At 42.2% G+C, this 18,969-nt stretch overlaps 1 protein-coding gene and 1 non-coding gene across 2 annotated transcripts in view; both read right to left on the bottom strand.

Annotated features, from left to right (window-relative positions):
• LOC124619595 (ATP-binding cassette sub-family G member 1-like) overlaps positions 1–14,970 on the bottom strand; it is a 341,578-nt gene extending 326,608 nt beyond the window's left edge. Inside the window, exon 1 of the mRNA XM_047146098.1 lies at positions 14,828–14,970. Within this exon, the coding sequence (XP_047002054.1) occupies positions 14,828–14,939 (112 nt within the window). The 5' untranslated portion in view covers positions 14,940–14,970. The remainder of the gene's footprint in view (positions 1–14,827) is intronic.
• A 2,997-nt stretch (positions 14,971–17,967) lies between these two features.
• Positions 17,968–18,107, bottom strand: LOC124620786. The gene has a single exon (XR_006980315.1). It is a non-coding gene; the product is annotated as a U4 spliceosomal RNA (small nuclear RNA).
• Positions 18,108–18,969: the final 862 nt, after the last annotated feature.

The raw sequence follows: 18,969 nt of genomic DNA, 5'->3' as shown, positions 1-18,969 counted from the left end.
CATGTGAAAGTTCATCATTTTTTCAGTTCTATTGGCTGCGTTTGTTGCTATAGGTACACGTTTCTTCATAAGTAAGAGAGATTCTTCGATGAATTTTGCACAGCATACAAACCATACTTACAGGTGTATGAAACTCTAGAAATTATTTAATTTATGAAAAAATGAATGTGCTGTTACATTTTAAACTTTATGTTTAGAAAAAACTCAAATATTATAGTTAATTATCTCAATTTTTACTACAGATTTTAATATATTTGGAAAATTCTAGAGTTTCATACACCTGTAAGTATGGTTTGTATGCTGTGCAAAATTAATCGAAGAATCCCCCTTACTTATGAAGAAGTGTACCTATAGCAACAAATGCAGCCAACGGTAAGCGAAAAAAAGGTGAAATACAAATGTAAACAAATAAATTATTTTCTTATATTTTTGAACTTCCACCACTATAAGTGTAAATCCTGAATCCTTTCTGGTCATTATGACAAAGTTCTATGTATTTATTTTTAGAAGTATAGACAGTGGAAGTTAAAAATTCCTGTGGTGTCTCTCCTGCTCAAAGTCGTCCCGTTTGACGTCCTACCCCCCGTTAAAGAGCGCAGAAAAGCCAAACATTCTAAGACATTGGGACATGCATGTTCATTTGCTCTAGAAAAGAACAGAATTTAGAGGGAAAGATCACGCCGCAGTCTTTTAGTCCCAATGGCGGAATACCCTCAAAAAGCTGAATTTTTTCCTCACTGTCGGGGACTATTACCTAGAGGAACGACATTCGTGAAAAAGTATTGATGGCTTCTATATCTGTTCTTGTTAACGAATCGGGTACACATTTTCGTTATCCATGTACTGTACATCGAAATAATACCGCTTTTTCAGACGTTGCCTCTCTTTCGTGATAAGACGCTCTAGGATAGACATACCGTTCTAGTGCAACCGTGAATTCTGCAGATTTATTCAGTTAATACCCGGAATTCCCCTTGTATCTGATAACTCTAGCTATAATCAGTCATCAGCAGATACTGAGTATTTGGCGTTGTGAGAGGCTTTCGCTTTTTTGTTACTCGTATTTGACAGTGTAGCTGCATTCAGAGCAGGTCGACAAGTCCCGGTACGCAAGCAACACTTTCGCGCAGACGCTGCGATATCTTTTAATCTGAGGTAACACCACCAAGTGTTATCAGTGTCAGGTTGTGTCACTGAAGTAGGTCATTCCGTCTGTGGCACCGCTATTTACTAAGTCGTTTCTGCCACAGTCGTTTCCCTCGACCACGAATGTTTCAGAAACAACGAGGACATATCGGTTGGCTGAAACTAAAATGCCTTTTAGTAAGTTGAATACGTCTGAGGTTATTATTGAATTTGTATATCATACATCACGACACAGCACTTCTAAATATATTAACAAAACGCAGATACGGACGAGGGTGATGCGGAACTTTGTGCGAACGAAATATGGGAGATCAATGTTTATTTAGACTATGATAATGGTGGCTGGCCTGTCAGTGGTGTTGCAAAAGGTTGTAACCGGTCTATACAGTACAGTCGTTCTTAAGACACTAATTCCGTTGTAGCTGAAGCGAGTGGGAGTCTTGTAAGATATAGCAACGACTACTACATTCTGTGAAGATGCGTATACACTGTAAAAAATTTAATATTTTTGTGCCGAGCGAGTGTGATAACGATGCTCAATACACTGAACTAGCATTTGGAAGGATGGTGTAGTACCAATCTGACCACAGAAATTTAGGTTTTCAGAATTTCTCTAAATAGCTTCATGTGAGGACTGGGTCGGTTGCTTTAGACTGGATAGGTCGATTTCCTTCCAACCTTCCCCCATTTCGTGTTTTCGCTCCGCCCCTAATGGCCTTATTTACGATGGAATGTTAAGCCTCGACCTGCTTTCATTTTTTGATTCATCAATTACCATTCTCTACTTATTTGTATATCCAGCGCAGGATAGTTTTGATAGCACTATCATTTACCTCTTCCGCTGTACCACTCACTGTTAGTGTGTCACCAAAATCACGTCAGTAAGCTTCCGCACGACCTCTGATTTAAACGCTGTCATTCCGCGTGACGTGTGTGGAAATATTTAATTCGTTGTCGGATTCTTTTTAGAATATACATTCTAGAATTTCTAACAGTAAACTTTTCCGTGGTGGCAACAATTCTCTTGTCGAGTCTGTAACTAGAGATATCTGAGCATCCGTGGCCTCTCACCCTGAACACAACGGTGACAAAATGCGTAGCTCTTCTTTGGTTCCTCCATACCTTAACCATTAACTTTACCTGGTACGCAATTCTCAAGAATCAGTGGAACGATGTTTTCATAAGCTACTTCTGTCTTGGATGAATTACACTTCCTTAGGATTTTTCCAATGAATCTCACCCGGACACATACTTGTACTTTTTATAATAACTAATTTTAGGTTGTCGTTTCACAGTGGGTCTTTACAGACTGTGACGTTCGCCTGTGGCGATTGTCAATACGTAATTTTATATTCTAATGTTTGCAAAAATATGTGGCAAGAAGCTATTTATTGTAGCGAGCCACGCAGTATCCAGAGGGGCTCGGGATGATTAAAATTACCCGGTACTCGGCAACGAAAGCTGGGGGATAATAGCCGGCAGCGAAAGGACATCGGGAGGCCACTGCTGCAGAACATGACACATAATTTAAGATAATGTACTCGTAATCGACTGACGTGAGTTTGTTACACAGCGCCAAGCCAAAGCCTTTATTTTATTTTACGTATATGATACTAACTTTGAAGTCGATTACTTCTAGATATATATGGAAAAATACAATGCATTGCGTCCATAGTTTACTTAAAAACACACTTCGATTGTGTTACAGCATTTTATAGTTTTGTCTTAGTGAAGTTATAATATTTTTCAGTGATTATTGATTTGAAGTTTTATTTAATTCTGTACGGACAGTTACTTGTGAACAGGACGTAACAACATTCACTCCTTGGGAACAGTAAAAATTCTTACAGAATTTCAACTTTTACTTTCTTGTGTAGAACCGAAATATAATTTACGCAGTCACATGAAAAATATTATCAGGGACATCATTTTAATTAACCATTCCGAATTTGTTTACGATTTATTTTAGGCCCCTTTTGAGGGTGATCTGTCCTAGACTGGAACTGATATTCTTTGGGCCTCCAGGTTCGAGAGTGTGTGAAGGTAAACGAACCGTGTAAGAACATTCAATATTAATCTCTCGATAGGCAGATCGCCACAAGAAGTATACTCTTAATATTTCTCGTTTTATTCTGTATGCAATGAGCGATTGTCAACCGTGGCATAATAATTCGTCCTTTCCTCGATTTATGCCCCACATGTTACAATAATTTATATTGACAGTCAGCATCAGTCCGTGCACCAGGATTTCCTACACACAACATAATAGTTCGCGAACAGCCACACAAACCTTCTGACATTCCATATCAGGTCACTTAAACATATAATGAACATTAATGGTCCTATGACAGTCCCTTAGGTTGCGGCCAAATTTATTACGCATGTCTGTCCGGCCACCCTTCTTGGAATCGCGAATGATGTGCACCTTTTTCCAGTCGGTTGGTAGCCATCATTGACCAAGCAAGATACAACAAACCACTGCCTAACAGATAGTTAATTCTTTCGTATAATCTGTTTAGAATCATCAGGTATTCTATCAGTTGCAATTTTTTTAATGACCTTTAATTGATTTTCTATTAAGCAGTCACTTACCTGATTATCTATCTTTTCGGCATTCGTTCTCCGCTTGGGCAGATGAACTGTATTAACGATGTTCCTGTGTCACCCACATTTCGTTGCCTGTATGGTCATTGAGCAATTGACTTTGAACGGTTTATCTTCTTTACGTAAGAAGAAAAGTACTTTGTACTTTTCATCAGGTGGGTGGGGAAAATCGCACTTTGGAATTCAGTAGACTCTTCTCCCGTTGCTTTCGTTCGTGCATGATGGCCTCGTCCAGCTTTCGTTTGTCAATAAGGCTTCGATTTCGCTTAAATTTGTGATGATTTTCTCTTTTCTTTCGTAGCAACTTTCAACATGGCTACTGAACCACGGCGGATTAATCCCTTCCGTTACAATATTGCTAGACACTACACACATCTACCATCGATACTCTACATTTTCATTCCTAGAGAAGCTGACTGCTCACATAATCTGCAGCTTGTTTCTTATCGAACTTGTGAAGCAGAAATATTTTCCTACCTTTCTTAACATTCTTTCACCCCCAACAATTAATGCTACAGCAGTTTTATGATAACTGATTCCTTCCTCTACGTGAACTAAATCGAAAAGCTCGGATCTGCAAAGTCATCAGGAGATCTATGATACGTTACTCTCACGGTTCGGTTCTTTAATTAACTGCTCTACGTAAAGTCTGTAGCGTTTTATGTATCCTATGGATATCACCAGCCGCTTCAGAACGACGCTGTTTTCCACAACCAAGTAAGTGTTCACTGGACTGCTTTCGTTCTCTGATACAAAACACGCATAAAGTTATAACAGAGATTACTCAAAACAGAGACTTGACTGTAGACATGGTTTTGTTCCTTGAAATATATAAATATAGTGCTTTAATAGGAAGTATCTTCTGCACGAAAAGTAACTCAAATATCCATCAAGGTTCCAACTTCTTCGAGCAAGTGCACCTCACCTCACGTGAGGAATGGGAAGTCGTAAATAAAAATAAGATGTACAAAGGTATGTAGGCTATGTCATGACAGTAAACACTGCAGGGATTATTTTTCAGCGTAGTCTGCTACTATAAACTTTTAAACAAACTCAGGTCAAGGCGAGGTTTCTTGGCGTTTATTTCTGTGCTCGCCTAGAGTTATTCGTTTTGTTCTTCAGACAATGACAATAATAGCAAAGTTACGTCTGGGTCTAATATTTTTGGGCATGCACATCTCCTAATCGAAGGGTAGGTCCTTATTCCAATATTGTTTCTTTTCTGATGTTAACAAAAACAACGAGGTCGTGCAGAGGTTATGGAACAAGCTCCACATTTGGCACGGGAGACGCTCAAATCCTCTCTCAGCCGAGCAGATTTATATTGTCTGCTGATTTCCTCTGTTTCTTCAGGTTAATGCGAAGGCGTGTTTTTAAAAAGTCCTGGCAGATTTCCCCCTCCCATCCTTTAAGTCAGTGGTCATCATACTTCGGCCACAATGAAGTATTCGTGCGGCCCGCTGTTCTCAGCAATATTTTATAATAATATGCGTCTACCAACTAACAGCCGAATTCGAGAATGTCAACTAACGTTAAGAGATTCTTAAATGTGTAATTTTCGTGCTCAGTAACAAACAAATATACTTACAACGCTGGTTCTATCTGACTCCTTCATCGAATCAAAACTATGCTGGAGAAATGATAACAGGTGCGCAAGGAATTCGCCGGTCAGAATTCGCCGGTCACCTCAGAAGCTAAATTGGATGCATGGGCAGATAGCTCTGTCGTTTCGGGGTGAAGGGGAATCTTTTCTTGTTTGTCTTCCAGCTAAAAATCCAATGGCACGTGTGCCTCGTACCGATCAGTTGCTATGGCATAAATTTCAAACAGAATTAACAGGGGTTCGTGAATACACGTTACAGAGATGGTCATCTTCAAATGCGAGACATATTTGTTGCAATGAATATGAAGTTAAATTAAGCGTGTTGTAATACAACGCTTTGATGTCATTTTAGTAAACATTTGTGATCGCTTCTCACATTGCCAATGCTTGTAAATGTAATCAGTGTTTGTAAATGTATCAGTTAATCACCCGCGCACGCAAACAGCGTAACAACACTTCGTCAGGCAGTTACAGAGTCACAGCTCTGGTTGACAAGGGTGGCACCAATGTGAAACCGAAAACAGTCTAACAGTCCACACGAAGTGTTCCAAACGGTGCCGACATTTAACGATCAGTACGTGGGGACAGGCAGCCAACATTTCGCGCCCTGTTGGAGGCTAATAACATACTAATTTATATAGGTTATCGATTAGTAATAAGATGGGCACGTATGCTCCATGAGGTGCCGCCACATGTCAGAATTGGCTGCTGTACGAAGAAGTTTGACAACCACTGCAGTTCAACTGAGTTACTTTTCTCTCTTTAATGACATAGATATCGTCGGGGCAAAGTTTTCCTTTTCAATCAAGAAGCAAAGAAACTCTCAGCATCATTCAGTTAACATATTTCACGTTGAAGAAAAACAATCGTCCGAAAATCAGTGAATGGTGAGCCGCAACAGTTAAAATCTGGCCTCGGAGAATGGATCGATGTTCAAAATTCGCTGTAATTTTATAGAAGAGTTTTTCAGTTTCCTTGCACTGTCGAAGGAGAATGATGACACGTCTCGTTCAACAGAGCCTCGATTGAGTCTTAATGCCATGTTCTCTTGCATAATATGGGAAACTGTCTTGCACTATCACTGCTCCTCTGCCGCCAGGCTTGTGGTTAGTCATGATTTAGTTCTATAGGTTAGCACGATCAACAAGACGATGTTTACTTAGCGTATCTGCTCCAACATTTCACAACAGTGATTAGACACCCGTCATTGTCACAACATTTACTGAAGAAATACTTTTGTTCGCTGCTTGGCCAGACGACGCACCTTGCGAACAATTGACATTGCCTTTCCAGAGTGTATTATTCGCCACAGCAGCTGAACAAGGGAAAAAAATCTAACAACAAACGAATCATTTTACTGACGTTCTACTATTGCAGAACGCCGAGAAAGTTTATCTTTTTTGTTATTATTATAATTTTCTGTCAAGCACTTAGAAGAACTTAATTCGTGTTAAGAAGATATCAGTTAATTTTCTTCGTCCAGAAAGCTAATCGCTCTATTCAGAACATAGAAGACTAACACTGATCTTTTCCGGCATCCTCAGCAGACACTGGAAGTGGGTGTGTAATCCGATTCCTCTCTGAAGATAAAAAATGTAAATGTCGCGTTACTAGGGCCTCCCGCCGGGTAGACCGTTCGCCGGGTGCAAGTCTTTCGATTTGACCCCACTTCGGCGACATCAACGAATTAGATTCTGACGCACACTGACAAATATCTCTGGTGTGTTTAGAATCACTAATCGAACTAATTCCATCTCCGTATCCAGTGGGGTCTCATACACATGTGACTTCAGATATCCCATAGGAAATAATCAAGGCGATTCAGGTCACGTGACCTCGCAGGCCATCGGGTAGAACCTCCACTTCCAATCCAGCGACAAGGAAATGCAGCACTGAGAAGGTTGCGAACATCCACACTGAAGTGAGGCGGTCCACCATTATGTTGTATTCACAGCCTCTCACGAACAGCCGAAGAAACGTTCTCGAACAACTCAGATAGAACTCTTTACACGAAACTCAAGTACAGCTGGCCTTTCAGACGGCCAGGTAGAAGATATGGTCCAATGACATTGTCGCTTACAATGCCGGCCCAGATATTGACAGTAAAACGTACTTGATGGTGAGACTCTACTACGTTTTCTTCATCCAACACATCGTTATTCCTGGTGTTCGAAACACCACCACGATCAAATGAGGCCTCGTCAGTAAACAACACGATTTGGAGGAAAGTTTGTCGATCAATCCACTGCGGAGCAACCATTTTTACAATGCGATCCTTGGTACGAAGTCAGTCACAAGTATTGTATGGACTCATTGTGGATGGTATGGGCGTAATTGTTGTTCGTGGAGTACTCGCCACACGCTAGTACTTGCAGCGTCCATTTCACGTGCAATATTAGTGGGGTCCACAGCAACACGTTCAGCACCTCCTCTCCAAAATCGACTGTGCTAGTGGTCCTCATGTTGGCAGATCCCTCGTTTCTTCTTTCCAGTGAACCAGTCTCCCGCATTTGTTGATCGACAGAAATCAACACTCGTATGACGGATGAGGCCTGTTAGGAAATAGTTCCCTGTACAGCCTTTCAGCAGCGAGAGCATTGTAAGTACCTTCTCCACACCGAAGGTGCACGTCAGTGGGTTCTGCGAAACTGTACCGGTACTGCTCCATCGTATTGTACTGTACGTCTCTGAACAGCACTGCGTAATGAAGGTTCTGTCGTTAATTCATAGCACGTTCTGTCACGGGACAATGTAAATACGATACGGCAAACGACCTTACAGACAAGTAAAGTAAACAAAACCTGAATCATGATTTCCTAGTAATAAGGCTCGTGCTCCTTGCTTCCTTACTGGATATAAAGAGTGTACATGTAAATAAACAGCACAGTACGTGTAAACTTATACCCAAGTTAGTTGTAAATAAGCTGGAAAACTGAAATGCAAGACAATGCTCTAGACAAGTTTACTTTCATATCTTCGCCGACCCCAGGTTCGCTACCTCAAATTGTTCAGTGGAGCATTCTCTGTATCCTTTTACATTTTTGCATGCTCTTAAGGAAGCACCTTGTAAATATTTACATGGTTGTCAGTATATGTAGTATTTCGTTGTATTGATTTGTTTCTTTGTTTTATAGCACTTAGCCGGCCGGAGTGGCCGAGCGGTTCTAGGCTCTACAGTCTGGAACCGCGCGACCGCTATGGTCGCAGTTTCGAATCCTGCCTCGGACATGGATGTGTGTGACGTCCTTAGGTTAGTTAGGTTTACGTAGTTCTCAGTTCTAGGGGACTGATGACCTCAGAAGTTAAGTCCCATAGTGCTCAGAGCCATTTGAACCATTTTATAGCACTTGTTAATGGGATAACGTAGACCCAAAACATATTGTGGTAAATTTATGACACATTTGACAGTTGCTGCGTAACATAATCAGTATTGCGCAGTATTTTAGTATGCAACGTCTAATTACTAAATGACATTTTAATCTTTTACAACTCAAGATCTTCTCATAATTAATTTAGTAATTCTTAACGATTTTCAAACAGATCAGCTTGATTGTGCACTTTATAACACTTTGCGTGCGCTTCTCTCTAATGGCATAGTCAAACACTCTGAAAAATGGGTACATATCGCCTTTCACTGCGGGAGGAAAATATAAATAAGACAGATATTTTAGCTTCATCTGCTATTTAACGTAATCGCAAATCGAGGTACATCACTGAATTATCGCTTAATGTTTTATTTAAAGTTTACGATAGAATTTCTACCCGCTAGGGGAGGCAGAAAATATACGGGATGTTACAGACATCATTTGCAACGACGCATTAACCAGCAGCGATGTCCAGTACGCTATCAAAATCTTAAATACAGTTGTAAAAAGCCAAAAGTTCCTCCCTTATAGAAGAATTAACGTGAAACGGAAAAGCAAAGAATGTTTCAAGCGGAAGAAATTTGAACATACGAGTAACAACTAGGTAGGGTTAACACCATCAGCTCAAATACGGGGTGCGTGTTTACATTCTCGCAAAAACATCGACGGTCGCAGTAAACTAATAGTACAAGTTATCCTTCTGCAGTCCGGATGAAAATCTCTATCGACGCGCTTTTGGACTGCGAGTATCGGCCCGTGATGCGTAACAGAAAAGGCAGACCATCAGTAATTTTATCTACCACTGACAATAGATTGACAATGAGATCAAAGTTAAACATTCAGACCACGCAGCTGTTCTACAACGTGTTCGAGGCCCACCTCGAGAGTGACAGGAATTACACAAAACTTATTGTATCTCAAATGTTTGTCGTTTATCCACTCAAACATCTTTCTGAAGATACCACACCTAAAAGGTATGCTAAGCACATTTCTTAGCAGCTGCGGAGTATATTTTTTTATTTATAATTAATTACATCCAATGAATTACGAAATGAAACTCGAAAATAATTGCAAGATGTATGTTTTCATGTTTCAGTAACGTTAAATTGATTCTGAAGATTAAAAACCTGAAATAGAAAAAAATCAGATCTACAGAAGAAATCCTACTGGATATCAGCAAAAATAACCAGCAAAAAATGTTTCCGTTCGATACTCCTCTAAGAGGGGAAATAGACAATAAATTTGTAAAAAAACAACTTTTCAACATTCATAGCATCTGATTTTATTTCCTTACAAAATTCTGATCATGCTAGATAATTTATTTTCATTATTTTCACAAGTTCTATTATTTTTTAATGATGATTGTCAAAAAAGTTCAACAACAGTTGCTTTGAAAGCTATATTTTTTGGCTGTTTTGGCAAGAGAAAGTCAAGGGCCAATATTCGACAAGATGAGTGTGAGAAATCTTAGAAAACAACTCTCAAATTGATCGGTATAACTGACTCCTGACTCTTAACAACCTACGACTGATCCAGTGCAGTCCTCGTCTCTTTAGTCTGATACGTTGTTTTCCTGTCATGACAAATGGACTGCCCAACTGGTCACAATGCCTGCAGGCAGTGCTGTGTTGGAAAAAATTGGGACTATACTTCGGCAATGTTCTCTAAAGGTCTGCATCCGCCATGACTGAAAAACAGCGCAGAAACCACAGCCCCGAAGAGGAAATGCTATAATTTAGCGTGAACATCCTGTCAACCAAACAAACGCAAGTTACGCAGAGCTTGCTAAAAACGCAGTATTTCCCGTTCAACTTGACACTGAATCTGTTGTTCAGTCGCATTACGGACAGCGCTTTCTAAAAACGGCATGAATTCTATAATGACTAAGGAGTCTGTATTCCAGGAGGGAGAAAATGTTCCTTCTTACATTCACTCCCCCTCCCCATAGCGGTCGACTCTGACTTTGGCGGCTGAATGTTTCTTTCAGTGGGCTGTTACTATGGATGAAGTCAGCACTCATCTCTCAAACCATGCACTCCCTCGTGTCGAATTCCCAGTGGGGCCCAGTCAAACGCTCGGCACTTGAGTGGCAAAATCGCTAATACTTTTTAGATAACGGTTAACGGAATTTTGCGGTTTGACGTGAGTTTGACATCGGAACCTTCGATCTCTTCAGTTTCTCATCTCATCCAAACCATCACACATAAATGTTTTACTTCTTGTCCCAGACGCGGATTCTTTAGTTTTTGAAGATGGGGAATCATTTTCAGATAGCTTGACTCATTAGCGAGACACTGTGGTATTGTATTTAGATTAGTCGGCTTATTGTTACCTATCATTCACCTAACAAACATATTTTCTGCTAGTTACATGGGCAAAACTCTAAGTACTTTTGTTTTGTTTTAGAAAATATAGCCGTTCCACAAAATGTTAATAAATCGTGTAGGATACCTTAACGACTTAAATTCTTTGGTAAACGTTGCTTTTGGGACACTCCTTGCATTTTTCGTTGTTCGTGTACATGTATGTGCATCACATACATTAAAATACTCGTCGGAGGAGGAGATTAGTGTTCAACGTCCCGTCGACAACGAAGTCACTAGAGACGGAGCACAAGCTTGGAATAGAAGAGGATGGTGAAGAAAAGCAGCCGTGCGCTTTTGGAGAAACCATCCCAGCATCTGTCTTAAGCAATTTCGGAAAATCATGGAAAACCTAAATCAGCTCTGACCGGACGCGAGTTTGAACCGTCGTCCTTCCAAATGCGAGTCCAGCATATACTCGTCGGAGACTTGTCCATTATGTAATATATGTTTCCTGAATCTGTTTTGTAGTAGTTTTAGTTTTTTGTTGAAAAGTGGATTAAATATGGCAATGTGTATTTAAATATGGCCAGAACGTAAACATTAGGCAACGGTACAGGTCAATCTGTTACCGTAACCTTTACTTGGTATTCACTTCTATTGGCGTCGCCAACTCACGACCAAATTATCATCTTTCAACCAAACCTAGATCTTGGGGTATACTAGAGATCAGTCTGCCACCACAATCAACATTTCCGTGCGGGAAAGGAGCCCAAAATCACATCCTAGGGAAATCTTTTCATTTTTTAAAGGTGACCGACACATCAAATCATAAATTGCGTAGTAAATTTTATACAATTAAATAATACACCCTAAATTGTATGTTACACGCTTTTAACTGGAAAATTTCTCTAAAATGCCATTTTTCGCGGCTTATCACAAAATTTGCCCTCGAAGGGCCCGCATCATAGATTTAGCATAGGGGTCTACAATTCCTCGACAAGGTAATGAGCTAAATGGGATAAATTAATACACGAGTGTGGAGTGTGAGGATGGGGGGTTTACATAGCAGTGATGTTTATAAGAAATGAGTAGTACATATCCCAAATCGAATAAGATGGCTATACTACCAGACGTCGATAAAAAAGTATCCACCCGTCATGACTGTACAATTTACCGAAAATCACAGTGAAAGCACAAATAAATTAACTGAATCTGTATGAAGTTTTACTCGCAGATAAAAATAAACTGTTTTATGAAGCATTTATTACAAATCTGTCACAGTTGCAGTACACATTTTTTGGGCGACTAGTTTCGGACCGACAGGTTAATTCTCATGCCTGACCTACTGAGGCCGCACTGAAAGTGCCTGATCTTAATGACAACCATCTAAAACCGACAACAGATGCATGTTTACTTTCAAATACTTCGAACTTGGATTCATCGGTGAATAAGACTCCTTCCCAAGCCCCTGTTGTCCAGTGATGGTGTGTCGTAACCCACTGAAGCATTTCGTCTGGGCGCATCAATGATTTGCTTGCTGCTAGAAAATCCTGCAGGTTGTCTTTTGCCAGGCGCCGTCTCATTGTTGACTTACTCACCGGTGTATCGCTAGTTGTGTTTAGTTAAGCAATCAATTCATCGACAGTTTTGAATCTACTACGTTTACTGGTCACTACAAAATGCTTTTCCTGGCGTTCTAATATTTTCCCGGATGCTCCGGAGGAGGGCAGTCATCATAGGAGCCTGTATCTCGATGCCAGTGTACGGTCTTGAGAACTCCACTGACGGAAATCTTCGATTTCGTTGACATTTTTCAGACGCTATTGTCTTCTTGGTGCAAAGTGATTATCTTGTAAGTAGGCTGTTTAGGTTTTTATGTCGGTAACGCCACGTAGCGCTCTGTATGAAAATCACTGACTGTGCTGTGTGCAGTCTGTGGCTGGGTTGCATTGTTGGAATATTTGTTATTGTAGTGTTGGGCAGTTGATTGTGAACAGCACGTAGCGTTCGCACTTGGAGGTGAGCCGCCAGCACTGGTGGATGTGGGGAGAGAGATGGCAGAGTTTTGAGAGTGGACGATGTGGACGTGTGTCCGTCAGAAAAACGAAATTTGTAAGACTGGGTGTCATGAACCGATATATATATATATATATATATATATATATATATATATATATATATATAATGACTTTTGAACACTATTAAGGTAAATACATTGTTTGTTCTCTATCAAAATCTTTCATTTGTTAACTATGCCTATCAGTAGTTAGAGCCTTCAGTAGTTAGAATCTTTTATTTAGCTGGCAGTATTGGCGCTCGCTGTATTGCAATAGTTCGAGTAACGAAGATTTTTGTGACGTAAGTGATTCATGAGAGGTATAGGTTATTGTTAGTCGGGACCATTCTTTTGTAGGGATTATTGAAAGTCAGATTGCGTTGCGCTAAAAATATTGTGTTTCATTTAGTGTTGATCAGAATAAGTAAAGAGAGAAATGTATGAGTACATTCAGTTTTGCTCAGCTGTTTGAAAATCAAATAACGTAAGAGGTTTACCAACACAGTAATTCATAAAATTTTCTAAGGGGATGTTTCAATATTTACCCATGAATCAAAGAATGTGGCACTATGGGACCATTTTAAATTGCTTTCTCTGGGCATAATAGCTTATTTCGCGACGTGTCCTACATTCATACAAACTGAACTACAAGTGAACGAAATTACAAACAACATACCTCTACACAGTCGTGCTGTATACTGACGCCTCTAGCGTGTTTAGTAGACCTTGTAAGTAGGCTGTTTAGGTTTTTTTTTATTGGTAACGCCTTGTAGCGCTCTATATAAAAATCACAGCGCTGTGTACAGTCTGTGGCTGGTTTGCATTGTTGGAATTTGCTAATGTAGTGTTGGGCAGAAGGCTGTTAACAGCGCGTAGCGTTGCGCAGTTGGAGGTGAGCCGCCAGCAGTGGTGGATGTGGGGAGAGAGAAGGCGGAGTTTTGAGAGCGGATGATCTGGACAGAGACAGTAAATTTGTAATATTGGATATCATGGACTGATATAGATATTATGACTTTTGAACACTATTAAGGTAAATACATAGTTTGTTCTCTATCAAAATCTTTCATTTGCTAACTATGCCTATCAGTAGTTAGTGCCTTCAGTAGTTTGAATCTTTTATTTTGCTGGCAGTACTGGCGCTCGCTGTATTGCAGTAGTTCGAGTAACGAAGATTTTTATGAGGTAAGAGTTCATGGAAGGTATAGGTTATTGTTAGGGCCATTCTTTTGTAGGGATTACTGAAAGTCAGATTGGGTTGCGCTAAAAATATTGTGTGTCACTTTAGTGAATGTCTGAGTACGTTCAGTTTTGCTCAGCTGTTTGAAAATCAAATAACGTAAGATGTTTATCAGCACAGTAATTCATTAATTTTTCTAAGGGGACGTTTCAACCTGCTTGGGTAGGTGAAGTTTGCTTATATTAAAATGACCAATACGAATATGCATTTGAGTGTACAATAATTATCTGTACGGTTCTGTATCATTAATATTCGTTATTTGAGCATACTCTTCTGTATTCTAACCTATAACTTACATAGATCACTCTCATCTTGCTCCGTTGTAATGCTCAGCATGTTGCTTCCGAACTTATGGAGGGTAGTGTAGACGCTATATGTACTACAGGTGTGGCAGGTTTGTCATTAAGTCTTCATGGAACAAGAGGGTTGCTGGTCCTACGTCAACGAGACGTTGACACCGCATAAGAAATCGTTTTGCATTACACCTGGGATCAGATGGCGGGTACTCACCCCTGCGCAGGCCGACCTTGACGCAGTAGGAGAGGTCGTGGAAGGCGAGGTCCAGGCGCACCCTGCGCGGCGACCCCGACTCGGGCCGCGGTTTGTCGTCGCCGTGGCTCATGGCGCGCGCACCACACGACACAGCACAGGCGGAGCGCCGGCGCAGCTGACAGGCGCCTACTGAGCGTCCGTGGCGACGCCGCAGCCGCAGCCGCAGCCGGCGACGACGTCTGCCCCCACTCCTCCCCCCGGCCGGCGCACGTGGACTGTCGCGGCAGCGCCTGCCCACACCGCCACCCGCAACTCCTGTCGAATCGGACAGTTGTCTCACGTCGCTTTCTACCCGTGTCTTATCTCACAGCAGTGCAGCATACTCGTCACAGGTACGAAAGCTCGACACTGGAACTTTCACGGCCGGGAATATTACCAGTAATAAAATGTTCCCGGCTATTATGCCGTGCTCGAGTGGATTTCAATTTAAACTCATTGTGTGTGTATTCAACCGGGGACCTAGAAACGACTGAGAGGCTTCTTCCCGCCGTAATAATAACAATGTCGTGTGACGAGGGCCTCCCGTCGGATATATCGCTGGCCTGGTGCAAGTCTTTCGATTCGAGGCCACTTCGGAGACGTCGATGGGGATGAAATGATGATGATTAGGACAACACAACACCCACTCCCTGAGCAGAGAAAATCTGCGACCCAGCCAGGAATCGAACCCGGGCCCTTAGGACTGACAGTCTGTCACGCTGACCACTTTTTTTATTTTGCAAAAACATTTATTAAAAAAACACTGTTACACATTACAAATACATACTAAGTTATACATACACGAAGTTATTTAAACAAAACGGTTTGATCATTTCAATTACGTTCACGTTAAGGAAAGACAACAGAAAATTGTGTTACTAAATTACCAGAAAGAGTTAAGTTAAACATCAAGAAAATTTTTTTAAAGACATTCAAACTTCAACCTGAAGAAGTAAAATCTGCACTTTGAATTACATGAGCTCCAGTCTTTACAGAAGCATGATAAGTTATTTATGATGGATATCAACAAGTTGGTGGGATAATTTTAAATATAAAACAATTTAATAATCATATTAGACAGTTTCTGAAATACTTGAGAATGGCGGAAAGGGGATATATAATAAAGTTGACGAGCCTTTCAACTACACTTTGTGGACATTAATTGAATCTTAAGTATCTGAAGTGATCAGATCTGTATAATTAGTCTTTCACTGCGAAACTGACTTACACATCACGGTGCAAAAATGAACAGGGCAATGTGCCAGCCATTGAATATTACATTTATCAGATAGAATCTTATGGTTTTAACCAATCGCTAAGGGCATTTCTATAAAAACTGTCTATTTCCAAATTTCTAGAATAAGTCAATAATGCACCTTTAATGTTTTATGTTTTGACACTATTAGACACACAATCAATGTCACATAAGCTCTGTACATTAGCTTATAAATTTCAAGAATTACTCTCTGAAGTAGAAAAAGCAAACATCATAAACATACTGTAAAATCTTAAATAGTATCCTTAAGGTAACTACAATACATCTCTGTCAACATAGTCTTCTTTTTTATACACTCCTGGAAATTGAAATAAGAACACCGTGAATTCATTGTCCCAGGAAGGTGAAACTTTATTGACACATTCCTGGGGTCAGATACATCACATGATCACACTGACAGAACCACAGGCACATAGACACAGGCAACAGAGCATGCACAATGTCGGCACTAGTACAGTGTATATCCACCTTTCGCAGCAATGCAGGCTGCTATTCTCCCATGGAGACGATCGTAGAGATGCTGGATGTAGTCCTGTGGAACGGCTTGCCATGCCATTTCCACCTGGCGCCTCAGTTGGACCAGCATTCGTGCTGGACGTGCAGACCGCGTGAGACGACGCTTCATCCAGTCCCAAACATGCTCAATGGGGGACAGATCCGGAGATCTTGCTGGCCAGGGTAGTTGACTTACACCTTCTAGAGCACGTTGGGTGGCACGGGATACAGGCGGACGTGCATTGTCCTGTTGGAGCAGCAAGTTCCCTTGCCGGTCTAGGAATGGTAGAACGATGGGTTCGATGACGGTTTGGATGTACTGTGCACTATTCAGTGTCCCCTCGACGATCACCAGTGGTGTACGGCCAGTGTAGGAGATCGCTCCCCACACCATGATGCCGGGTGTTGGCCCTGTGTGCCTCGGTCGTACGCAGTCCTGATTGTGGCGCTCACCTGCACGGCGCCAAACACGCATACGACCATCATTGGCACCAAGGCAGAAGCGACTCTCATCGCTGAAGACGACACGTCTCCATTCGTCCCTCCATTCACGCCTGTCGCGACACCACTGGAGGCGGGCTGCACGATGTTGGGGCGTGAGCGGAAGACGGCCTAATGGTGTGCGGGACCGTAGCCCAGCTTCATGGAGACGGTTGCGAATGGTCCTCGCCGATACCCCAGGAGCAACAGTGTCCCTAATTTGCTGGGAAGTGGTGGTGCGGTCCCCTACGGCACTGCGTAGGATCCTACGGTCTTGGCGTGCATCCGTGCGTCGCTGCGGTCCGGTCCCAGGTCGACAGGCACGTGCACCTTCTGCCGACCACTGGCGACAACATCGATGTACTGTGGAGACCTCACGCCCCACGTGTTGAGCAATTCGGCGGTACGTCCACCCGGCCTCCCGCATGCCCACTATACGCCCTCGCTCAAAGTCCATCAACTGCACATACGGTTCACGTCCACGCTGTCGCGGCATGCTACCTGTGTTAAAGACTGCGATGGAGCTCCGTATGCCACGGCAAACTGTCTGACACTGACGGCGGCGTTGCACAAATGCTGCGCAGCTAGCGCCATTCGACGGCCAACACCGCGGTTCCTGGTGTGTCCGCTGTGCCGTGCGTGTGATCATTGCTTGTACAGCCCTCTCGCAGTGTCCGGAGCAAGTATGGTGGGTCTGACACACCGGTGTCAATGTGTTCTTTTTTCCATTTCCAGGAGTGTATTAACCAATGCCCATTCTTTCAAATATAATTTTTGACATATTACCGAACTTTTTCTTGTGATTCGAATACCTTCTAATTTTGTGTAACTCACACAGCATGTGTACCTTGAACTCTATGAAATAACACTCCCTTAGCAGCTACCAGAAATTGCCACAGAGGTGATATTTCACATCTCTATGGCGGGATATTGGTAGAAGTTTTCAACTAGCAATAATCGCTCCTCAGTTACACTTCATTGGTTACGATATTGCCACTGCGGAAAGGTACGGCCGGAAATATTACCATTAATAAAATGTTCCCGGCCATTATGCCGTGCTCGACTGGATTTCAATTTAAACTCATTGTGTGTGTATTCAACCGGGGACCTAGAAACAACTGAGAGGCTTCTTCCCGCTGTAATAATAATAATGTCGTGTGACGAGAGCCTCCCGTCGGGTAGAACGCTCGCCTGGTGCAAGTCTTTCGATTCGACGCCACTTCGGAAACTTGCGCGTCGGTGGAGATGAAATGTTGATGATTAGGACAACCCAACACCCAGTCCCTGAGCGCAGAAAATCTCCGACCCAGCCGGGAATAGAACCCGGGCCCTTATGACTGACAGTCTGTCGCGCTGGCCACTCAGCTACAGCCCTCAGCGGTTCACAACCTCACAACAGGCCACAGCAGTCCACCCACCTCACCGCCGCCCCACACCAAACACAGGTTATTGTTCGATGCGGCCTCCAGTGCCCCCCCCCCCCCCCCCCCCCCCAACGTTAGACAGCGTTTGCATAGCAATCGCCGACATATCTACATCTACGTCTACATCCATACTCCGCAAGCCACCTGATGTTCTGTGGCGGAGGGTACCTTGAGTACCTCTATCGGTTCTCCCTTGTATTCCAGTCTCGTATTGTTCGTGAAAAGAAAGATTGTCGGTATGCCTCTGTGTGGGCTCTAATCTCTCTGATTTTATCCTCATGGTCTCTTCGCGACATATACGTAGGAGGGAGCAATATACTGCTTGACTTCTCGGTGTAGGTATGTTCTCGAAACTTCAACAAATCCCGTACCGAGCTACTGAGCGTCTCTGTTGCAGAGTCTTCCACTGGAGTTTGTCTGTCATCTCCGTAACGCTTTCGCGATTA

Source organism: Schistocerca americana, chromosome 6, assembly GCF_021461395.2.
Source record: "Schistocerca americana isolate TAMUIC-IGC-003095 chromosome 6, iqSchAmer2.1, whole genome shotgun sequence".
In the NCBI taxonomy this organism is placed as follows: domain Eukaryota; kingdom Metazoa; phylum Arthropoda; class Insecta; order Orthoptera; family Acrididae; genus Schistocerca; species Schistocerca americana.
Note: the sequence above shows the minus strand (reverse complement) of the source record. Positions and strands in the feature narration are given on the sequence as shown.